A 10,352-nucleotide genomic window follows, 5' to 3' on the forward strand; every position below is an offset into this window, starting at 1 on the left:
ATAAATTTCTGCAAAAACATTTCAATGGTATCCATCCCTATTCCATACCCCGAAAACCCCCATGCCACGTGGTGAAAACCCATTACATGCTGACGCGTTACCTCTTATCCCCACCATTTTTTCTTCTTAAAAAACGGTCACACTACCTCTTCATCCGACGGCTCGCATTTCATCGCAAAACCCGCTCCCTCTTCTCCTCTATATATAAGCTCCCTCCTCGCCATTTCACCCATTCACTAATTTCTTCACTTCTCACAGCTCCCATATAAAACTCTCATCGGAAAAGGTAAGATTCCGACCAAGCCCCAAACTCAAACCCCGGAAAAATGCCGATGAGCTCGAGCAACACCTGGTTACTCTCTCTCAAGGTCGTTCTCATCTCCACCGGTTTGGTGTCCATGGCCGTGGCGCTAAAGCTCTCAGCTCCAGTAGTTTCGGACATCGTCGCCTCCCAAGTCCCTTCTCTCTGGAGCTCAGCGCTCTCCTGGCTCAGACCTCCATACCTCTACATCCTCATCAACTGCATCATCATCAGCATCGTCGCCTCCTCCAAGCTCCATCCGAGACCCGAAGATTCGTCACCGGAGATGATCGCCGTCCCTGCGCCAGTGAGTCCAGTGAAGATCTCTGGAGAAGTCGTGAGGACCGACTACGCGGCGTACGACGCCGTCGTTTTGAACGAGTACGGTTACGATGCGAATGTGTTGCCGAAGGTTCCAGATTCGTACGAATCGGCCGGTGGAGTGGTGGTGGAAGCTAGGATTTCGGAGGCGGCGGAGAATGAGAAGAAGGAGAAGAGCGATGATCGAGAGGCGGTGGACGGCGGCGATGAGGCCGTACGGGTGTCGACGCCTGCACGGACGCGTTTGCAGAGGAAAGACTCGAAGGAATTTTGGTTGAACGAGAACGAGAAACCTCCCGTTTCTTCTAGATTTGGTCATAGAAAATCCGCCAGAGCTAGCCCTGAAGGTACCCCTCTCTCTGCGCACGACATGTCGTATGATTATTCCTTCTAATCGTTCTATTAAGTCCCAAACTTTTTGAATTTTTCGGATAGGAACAGGGAGCTGAGAAAACCGACTGGTCGGAGCACCACCTGTATTTTTTATTTTTAAAATTTTCGTTATTATCGTTTAAATTCAAATTTGCTTGATAGTACGAAAAGTCGAGATTGGCCTCGGCTTTCGGGGGCAGGAGAGCAATTTTAAAAGACGAGGTCAAAATGGTAAATTAATAAGTGACGTTTTTTGTTTTGTTTTGTGGGAATTGCAGGAGGGAAATCGTTGGGAGTGGCGAAGCCGAAGCGGCAGGACACGCTTGAGAGCACGTGGAAGACGATAACGGAGGGGCGTTCGATGCCGTTAACGAGGCACCTGAAGAAGTCCGACACGTGGGACACGCACGTTCGGAGTATGGACCAGAACACGCCTCCCAAGTCCAAGATGAACAAGTCCGAGACGTTCCCGGACCGGAGCAGCGCAACCGTTAACTCGCCGTCGCTGCTGAGTCCGTCGACCGGGTCGGCTCGGCTCAGGAAGGAACCGTCGCTGAGTCAGGACGATTTGAACCGCCGAGTGGAGGCGTTCATCAAGAAGTTCAACGAGGAGATGAGGCTGCAGAGGCAGGAGTCGTTGAATCAGTACCAGGAGATGATTAGAAGTGGGGGCCGGACTCCATTGGCTCATTAGTTTCAGTTTCAGTTATTTATTTATTTATTTCTTTTTTCTGTTTTTGTTTATAATTTTAAACAAAGCAAACAGAGCATTCGGCGGGCAATGGGCAATTGCCATATGTTTATATTTTCATTTCATCCGGGAAAAGCCATCTTTTTCTCAACAATGTCTTTGTCATTTGATCCAATAGCGTTATTGGGTTGGTTTCTTCTTTTTTTTTTTTTTTTCCTTTTTCTTTTGGGTAAAAAAAAACCTATAAAAGAGTGGTGAAAAATACAGGGATAGTGCACCCAATTTTTCTTGGGTCACAAATGATGTTTATAGTGAGCTAATTTAAATTCTTGCCAATATTCAATACGTTACGAGAAAAAAAGTTGAGGATGTTGTTTGGAATTTATGTTCATTGGGGAATTACCAATATCAGGTAAAAAAGTTGACTCCCTATACTAGATTTGTTTCAATAATCAGTTCGAATTAGAGCGATTCACATCACGTGTTTGTTCTAAGAGCTTCCGCTTTATTTAATATGTGGTGTTTACGTGTTTAAGAGTGCATTCATAGATGTAAGAATGTGCGTCAACTGACCACATCAAAGCTATAAATTCCTCACCTCCGTTTGTTTAGTTCAACTAAAACCATTTCCCATGCACTTCTCTAATCCTTTCACCGACGAGCCAAGCAATTTCATAATGTAAGGCACAGAGGAGATGTGCAGGAAAGCTTTAGGATCATGTTAATATCATATATAATTTGCAAAGGCGGTGAAGTGACCAAAACCTGGCTAACCACAATAAATACCAGCCGAAGTTTGGCCCTGCAGATGTGGCCAAAAGCCTTGGAAAAATGTTACTATTTTTTTTTTTTTTTCTGCTTCTGGATAAGCACTCAAGAAAAAAGTAAGCACACCTTCAAGTACTTCTTGTGGCTATATCTTTTGTGAAGTGTTCACCACTTGAAAAACAAAAAGAAAAAAAAAAGTTTGGAAATTTGGCTGTCTATAAAATCATCCATTTTAAGACTGCAAGGCCTGTCGTCTACCTGAGTCCCTGGTCATACTTGCAAGAGATCAGTCCAGACTCCAACTATAAGATCACATCACCCTGCAGCTCTAAACGATTGATTCATGGAGCTAAAGACATCTCCTTATTTATTTGGCTCAGGCAGTATCTCATATAGTGCCAATTGCCCTAAAGCCAATATCCACCGATCCGATGGGCTTGCATTATACTTTATTGCATCGTAGCTCACGCACATTGAATCTGATCGTTGATGTACTATGTGTTTCGCATACACGTACGTATGTATTTTTTATGTTTAATACACTTGATTTTTTACAAAAATGTCAATAATACATACAAAATTCTCGTATTTTATGCACAATTTTTGCATATTATTGAATAATAATAATATATATTAAAAAATTTAAATCTATAAAGTATATATATCGAAACTAGCAAATTAATATATAAAGTATAAACTAATGCAATTAGAATTAATTTTTTTTAATAAATAGTATAGCCGGTCGGCTATACTATGGGATTTTTTTATAAAAATAGTAGACTTTTTTCACACGTTCAAGTTGGGCTCTAGGCGGCTCCTTTTTTTAAATTGTAAATCGTATAGCCACGCGGCTATACTCTAGATTTGGAAAAAAACTAGTATGGCCGCTCGACTGCACGCCAGATTTTTTTTTAAAAAAGCGTATAGCCTCCCGGCTTTACTCGAGTCTTTTTATATGTTTTTATATTTTAATATATTTATTTTTATAAGCTGCTATACTCTTTACATAGATATTGAGATTTTTTTTAAAAAAATTGTTTTTCCCCCCAATTTTTCTTCTTCCATAGTTTAGAGTATTATCCATTACTTTAGACCATTACTATAGTCTCTATTGTCTTTTTTTGATTTTTTACTTTTACAGAGTTATTACCCGTATAAAGAATTTAGCATTTTCACGTTTAATACTCATATTGTATACATACATACGTATTTTTCATGTTTAATACACTAGCAAATTAATATATGAACTAATGCAACTAGAATGGTCCTTTTTTTTTTTAATAGATATTTTAAATAAATAGTATAGCCGCTCAGTGATACTCCTTTTAAATATAATGTACTTAAAGAGTATAGCCGCACGGCTGTACATTTTTTTGACGCGTGGGCACTAGGTGCTAGGCAGGTCTTCTTTTTTGTTTTTTTTCTTAAATAAATAGTATAGCCGAGCGGCTATACTCGGGATTTTTTTAATAAAAAAGGTGTCTAGCCGCTCGGTTTACTGGGGTCGTTTTTTTTTTTTTTTTTTTGGGAATAATATAGCCGCGAGGCTATATTCTTACTGTGATCTTTATTTTAACATTTTTTTTCTCGATTTTTGTTTATCGATAAGAGTAGTTTAGAACATTATTCATTATTATGCCATTACCTGAGTCTCTATTGTCTTCTTTTGAGTTTTTACTTTTCAAGAATTAATATCCATATAAAGAATTTAACATGTTCACGTTTAATACTCGTTAATATCCATATAAAGAATTTAACATGTTCACGTTTAATACTCGTATTATACAGAAATCGTCATGCGTAGATACCTCTGATTGCCATTGGCTTAGAAGACACCTCGTTTATGTTAAATGATGTCATTTCAAAGTCCTTACCAAACTGAGAGTTAGGGCTTCGTAACCTTATATGTTCTCCATGTCGATTTTTGCTTCAAGATTTCTAATAAACTATGATGGTAATTGTATCAATTAGGGAAAGTCGTCTTCTTTTTTTTTCCTTTTTTTACGTTGGGTCAATTAATTACCTCTTTCTTTTTCTGCATGGGACGGAATAATTCGAACTCAAAACCACGTCCACGAAAGTGAAGGGTTATAAAACGAAATCAATAGCAAAATGGTTCTTTATTTACACAAACATCACCATATTAATCCTCAAAACAGAAAACACAGACAACTATAATACTTTCCTTAATGTTGGTTAACATAATTGGGTCTTTCTTATAATTAGGTAAACCATTTTACCTTTTACAGATGTGCCTAATTTTTCAGAACCAAAATATTTAGGGCACAAGAGGATGAACAACGTTTCGATTGACCTCTCAACTTGAGTGGAAGTAAAAAATTTTGCTCCTAACTAATCAGAATGCTTTACAAGGATTCATGTCCTTTCACATATTCACACTCGACAAATTTTGTACTTTAGTTTTTCAGGTTTAACACATAACTAAAACAATTTGAGAAAGCATTGCGTTATATAGAGAACAAATTAAATACATACTATGATATTAATTTAGATCTATTACATTCTGTACATGTGAAACTGAGTAAAAGCAATTGAAATAAGTATATCACAGTACCGTCTCGACGTGGTTCGATTTTATGTCATTAAGCAAATGCCTACATTGCCATTGTAACTGGGAAAAGCCTATCCAAGAAAGTATACACACCCCCTCCTAACAGAAGTGCACCGCTGTTAAAACAACAAAATGAAACATGTTAATGAAAGCCATATAGGAACCTGTCATGTGGGGAACTTACATGTACTAAGAAGTTTGAAAAGGAGAAAGAAAGGGATTTAAGTATAACCTGATAGGGTTGATCCATGCCGAAAATTTGCGGAATGAAAGTAGGCTCTGCATATATATGGGTTTTGCTCAGCAAAAAGAAAAAGAAAAACTTTAAAGCGGAGTTCACTCTAATTAGAGTAATGCTACACTTACCACATTTTTATCCCACATTTCTATGCCACGTGATGTGGCATGTCAATTATCCATATCATATGCCCCATCAATTAAATCAATGAGGTATATTTTATAAAGAAAAAAAAGGTGTTAATCACATTAATTAGTTGATGTGGTATGTACATATCAGCTGCCGCATCATGTGGTATAGAAATGTGGTAAGACTAGTATTATTCCTCTAATTAATCAAAACTTTGAAACAATCACATACACAGACATGAGTACAAAAGTATGATTTAAAGTCACCAGCACAGTTAAAATCTTGAAATCGTTTAATATGAGGCCAGTCCAGGCAAGCAGAAAACCACACAATAATAAAGAAATATGGTGGAAGCTTTTACTTGCTGTTCTGTTCTAACAGAATAACTTACAACTAACTAAAAAGTGATAGATTACATACCTGCAATGCTCCAGCAAAAGAAGCAGCAAGAAGTAGAGGAGCAACATAACCAGTTGTGTACGTTAAAAGTAAGCTGCCTCCTATAACTGGATTCTGTAATAAAATTTGTTCTCTTGCATTAAATATTATTCGATGCCTATGTAAACCAATTAGGGAAAGGGAAAACTTGAGCTGGAAAGAACACTCAGAGCATCAACTTTGATAAATGACTCCCAAAGCGTAGATACACATGCAGTTTGAGTAAATTCTCTGCTCTTTTTTTTCCACTACTGTTTTGAGTGTTTGCATGCTATGATACAACATGGATGATTCAAAAAAATATCTGTTGTGAAATACTGGAGATGATTAACTGAGATCAATAAGCAAGAAATAAAGGGGGGAGAGAGAGAGAGAGAGAGAGAGAGAGAGAGAGAGAGAGAGAGAGAGAGAGAGAGCCATTACAATATCCACAAATGTCAAACTACAGCTTTTTCTGTCAGAAATCAGAAGAAAACTAAAAGCTCAAAATGAATTTAAGAATAATAAAAAATTTGAGTTTACCTTTGATGTAGCTACATATCCTAGCAGAGTGGCCAACACTGGCGTACTGCATGGTGAGGCAGCTAAAGCAAATGTAAGCCCGGCTAGATATGCTTGCACACCTAGCATGTGAAAGTTTATCAAAGTTGGAACTCATAAGATCATTCAGACAACCAGCTTTTATCTAAACCACAAAAACTCAAAAAATTAGGGTGGGTAGTTACTTGATGGGAAATTAGCAGCAGCAGCCCGGGGATCAAAATTGTTAAAAAATGAGGGGAGCTGTAGTTCAATTACCTACAATTTCAACCAAAAAGATGATAGCATAAAAATGAGGAATAACATTAAACCAGAAAGAACTAGTCAATCAAAGTCTTCTAAAAGGTTAAACTAAACAATCAGACTTCAGGGGCATATCTCACAGATACAAAATGGAAATGATAAACATTGAAAGGTGATAGATACTATCAAATAAAAGAAGCACACGCTGGGGAGAAAATGACATTAGAACATAAATAAATACCTCAAGGAGATTCAAGCCCATAACAATAGCTAAACCTGAAGCAGCCAAAGGTAACCCCTGCCCTGTCTGTCCATATGCCTTTCCAGCAAATGAGGCTCCTATGCCTAAGAGTGCAAGTGTAGTTGCCAATCCTAATGAGAATGCAATTGAATTCCCAACAACCTGACCAAAAAAGGCACAATAACCTCATGCATGTGTCATTGAGAGAGAGAGAGAGAGAGAGAGAGAGAGAGAGAGCCTATCATATAACTACATAAGGAGCTTACAAAAGCAATCAAAAGTTGCACGTACTGAAAAAAAATACAAGGACCACATAATACTAAGATAACTAAGCATACAAGAAAAAACTGAAGCCTTGTTTAGATAAGTTACTACACTGATGTTACTAACAGTCTGTTTCAAATATAATGAACATGGGAAAAGAACAAAAAAAAATGCACAAGCTAGTGAAAGTTGTTCCAAACTATTTTTTGGCATTTTGATATTTAAAATGCCAATACATTCAGAGCTTCAAAATATTTTTTACTATTAATAATCAAAGCGCCAAAACTAATGATTTAATTACTCCCATACTTCTGACGTAAGTTTGACACATAAACAACACCTAGGACTTTACAGAAAAAAGACGAACAATGGAAATAAGAGAACTGGTTTAGCAAGTTATCACCTCTGCCTTGCTTTTCCCTGATCCAAATGCTCCTGTATGATTTCAATCAATTCAAATCAGCATTACACATGATGTATCCAAAAGAGTGAAAGTCATCACCCAAATACAACCCCCTTGGCCCATTTCTCCCCAAAGCCACAAAATAAAAGATATAAATTTTCACCTATGTAACCTAGTGTCAGTGGCAGAACGCTAAGAGTACAAGGAGAAAGGCTGGTCACAAGCCCAGCCCCAAAAATAACTGCCAAACTGTTAAAACGAATAAGCAATGAGAAGCGGTGTATATTCCAAGATGCTGAATAATAAAAAATACAAATGTGAACGAAGACAAGAATATGGGACTGAACCTAGAGAAACTGAGGGCAGATAACTGGTCTTGAACAGCCTCATTAGCCTCTTGTCCAGCAGAAAATAGGAAACCTCCAAACCATTCTCCAGGGCCACCATCAGCCAAGGTATAAACTGAAACAGCACCTTCCTGACTCGGAAAAGAATTCTAGTTCCTGAGATTGTATATGAGAAGTATAATTTGGATTTTAAAAGTAGCTTGACCCATATGCACAAATAGTTAATTTTTGGACCCTAAATCTAAAGCATTATCATCAAGCATCAGTACTACAAAAACTATAAGGACTAAATAGCATAATGGAATTGAATTTTGAAAAAAAATTAGTTACTGAAAAGTTAAGAAGCCATCAGCACTTAAACACAAAACAAATTCTCACCAAAAACTTTCCTGTGCTTACAGCCTTTGCCATGTCTGCGAAGACCAAATTTGCCACTGAAACATAAATCATAAAAAAAATTATCATAGTTACAAGCAAGGTCTAAAATATCGATGATATCGGAAATATCGGTAGTCCAAAAATATGGAAATTTCGATGGAAATATCGGGATATTATCGATATCGATAAAAATTGAATAAAAACCACGGAAATTGTAAGAAAAACTTGAAAATTTTCATTGAAACTTTGGAGAATGTTTATTTAGTCAATTATCTATGAGTTTATCACAAAAAATTAGAAGGAAATGCATTGCATGATGGATTTAACTAATTTTAAGTTGATTATACAGCAAGCGGGCAAACACTATGAGTGTAAAAAATATGTAATAATTAATGAAAAAAGATTAAATACACCGTAATCATTTATATATAATGATTTACTATAATATTTTACACTTTATACATTGCATGGTAAGATACATGAGTGACTTAGTACCACATAGAGTTCCTACGAAGTTCAAATTTTTCACTATCTTCATCATCTCTATGTGTAGAATAAGTGTATTGTGAAGAGTAGTCATCAAATGATAAATCCCCAAAATAGTTTTGCATGTAATTGTTAACATACCACCCATATAAATATAAATATTTTAGCATATTATCACAAAAACATAAGTGATATGGTGTTTAAGGTGTTGGAGCAGTAAAATGGGAGGGGTTCATATCCCCTTTGTGCTTTTTTCTCCCCTTTTTCCCTTTTTTTTTTTAAAAACTTTTTTTTTCATTCACATCGATATTTTCGATATTTTAGCGATATTACACCGATATTTTGACAAAATATTGCTGAAATGTGAGCGAAATTATCGACATCGATATTTTCCGATATTATCGTCGATATTGTCGATATTTATACGATATGTACATGGATATGTTTCGAAATATCCGTGATTCGAAAAAACCGAAATATCCTCGATATTTCCTCGATATTATCGATATTTCAGACTATGGTTACAAGCAAGTTTATAGAGTTCATGGAATCACCCTAAATAAACTGAGAATCACAAGTTACAGAGAGAAAATGAGAGCTGTTAATGCAACTATGTACATGTATATTATCTAAATATGCAAGTGAATCATATTTAAATGGCATGATCAATTGCCGGAACCACAACTATACATGGAAGATTTCCTTAAATTTTTCAAAACTAAATACATCCACAATAAAAGGAGTCGGAAAAGTTCCCCTTATATGTCTCAATCTTTGAAGTTACACCTATTCATTGTAGAATAGAGATATGAAAGTTTACTTCTTTGGGGAAAAGAAAGAAAGAAAGAGGCAGTGAAAACAGAACGTACTGGTTTTTAAGCAAAAGACAAAGGCTGTTAGCCTGTTACCTGCCATGGAATTTACAGCTGTCTTAAATGGGAAGCTGCTGCTTGTATCACTCTTGGCCAATGATGCCAAATCTTGGCTAAGATCCTGAGGTGTAGAAGTAGAAGGTCCCCTTAGCATTCTGATGGGTACCATATATTTACCTTGAAGATAGAAATTTGAGAAACAATTGTGTTACAATATTATATATTAGTAACACCCACATGTATACCACTCTGATGAATCATAAGAGACAGTTTAATCTTCAGGCCAACATAAAAATTTATATATAAAAAACAAAAAAAGAAAAACGAAAGAATCACAATTTACTCACCGTGACTACTTTTCTGGCCACCCTTGCAGCTTGAAATTGTGAAAGAATTAATTCCATAGCTGCCGCAATGGTTGATAGCCAAATTCATCTGCACAATTATCATAGAAAATCTCAAAAAATAGAACACAAAAATGAAACATTGAATGATACGTTTGGCCCCTGCGAAAATCTTTTAGCTTTATTTTCACAAGTGGCTTGGAGCCGAGAAAACTACAAGGTTTACCTCAACTTCTTTGGATTTGCTTCACAGAGCAGCAGAGAAAGCAAGCAAGCGATGGCAGCGAGTGATAACGTCAATGCTGGATCATTGTTAACCAAGATAACGTCAATGGTCAAAGGCATGCTCGCCGAAATATCAAAGGGAGTATGGGCTTTAGTGGGCTCTTGTCATCTCAAGGCCA

The 10,352-nt window shown here is 36.7% G+C and overlaps 2 protein-coding genes across 3 annotated transcripts; one reads left to right on the plus strand and one right to left on the minus strand.

The window, feature by feature from the left end:
- Nucleotides 1–223: 223 nt before the first annotated feature.
- On the plus strand, nt 224–1,798 carry LOC117626660. The gene is made up of 2 exons (XM_034358449.1): nt 224–969; nt 1,273–1,798. Exons 1-2 carry the CDS (start codon nt 327–329, stop codon nt 1,686–1,688), a joined length of 1,059 nt encoding a protein of 352 aa, XP_034214340.1. The 5' UTR covers nt 224–326; the 3' UTR covers nt 1,689–1,798.
- Nucleotides 1,799–4,780: 2,982 nt separating this feature from the next.
- Nucleotides 4,781–10,297, minus strand: LOC117626594 (cytochrome c-type biogenesis ccda-like chloroplastic protein). 2 transcript variants are annotated; one of them, XM_034358343.1, is made up of 13 exons: nt 10,175–10,297; nt 9,952–10,039; nt 9,641–9,725; nt 8,247–8,302; nt 7,869–7,999; nt 7,685–7,770; nt 7,522–7,553; nt 6,855–7,016; nt 6,556–6,628; nt 6,353–6,453; nt 5,813–5,905; nt 5,258–5,304; nt 4,781–5,141 (listed from the first exon to the last, which is right to left on the minus strand). In XM_034358343.1, exons 2-13 carry the CDS (start codon nt 10,006–10,008, stop codon nt 5,069–5,071), a joined length of 996 nt encoding a protein of 331 aa, XP_034214234.1. In that variant the 5' UTR covers nt 10,009–10,039; nt 10,175–10,297; the 3' UTR covers nt 4,781–5,068. The 2 variants fall into 2 exon arrangements, with proteins under 2 accessions (XP_034214234.1, XP_034214233.1); XM_034358342.1 differs by having other exon boundaries at nt 9,641–9,781.
- Nucleotides 10,298–10,352: the final 55 nt, after the last annotated feature.

This window comes from Prunus dulcis, chromosome 4 (assembly GCF_902201215.1).
Source record: "Prunus dulcis chromosome 4, ALMONDv2, whole genome shotgun sequence".
Lineage (NCBI taxonomy): Eukaryota > Viridiplantae > Streptophyta > Magnoliopsida > Rosales > Rosaceae > Prunus > Prunus dulcis.

What these genes read in the sequence shown, in the direction of transcription:
- LOC117626660 (XM_034358449.1), top strand. Translation starts at nt 327, where the DNA reads ATGCCGATGAGCTCGAGCAACACCTGGTTACTCTCTCTCAAGGTCGTT. An exon ending in CGCCAGAGCTAGCCCTGAAG is followed by an intron (nt 970 to 1,272) that starts GTACCCCTCTCT and finishes TGGGAATTGCAG; the next exon opens with GAGGGAAATCGTTGGGAGTG.
- LOC117626594 (XM_034358342.1), bottom strand. Translation starts at nt 10,039, where the DNA reads ATGAATTTGGCTATCAACCATTGCGGCAGCTATGGAATTAATTCTTTC. An exon ending in TGGGCTTGAATCTCCTTGAG is followed by an intron (nt 6,629 to 6,854) that starts GTATTTATTTAT and finishes TTGAAATTGTAG; the next exon opens with GTAATTGAACTACAGCTCCC. An exon ending in TGCTGCTAATTTCCCATCAA is followed by an intron (nt 6,454 to 6,555) that starts GTAACTACCCAC and finishes TTCACATGCTAG; the next exon opens with GTGTGCAAGCATATCTAGCC.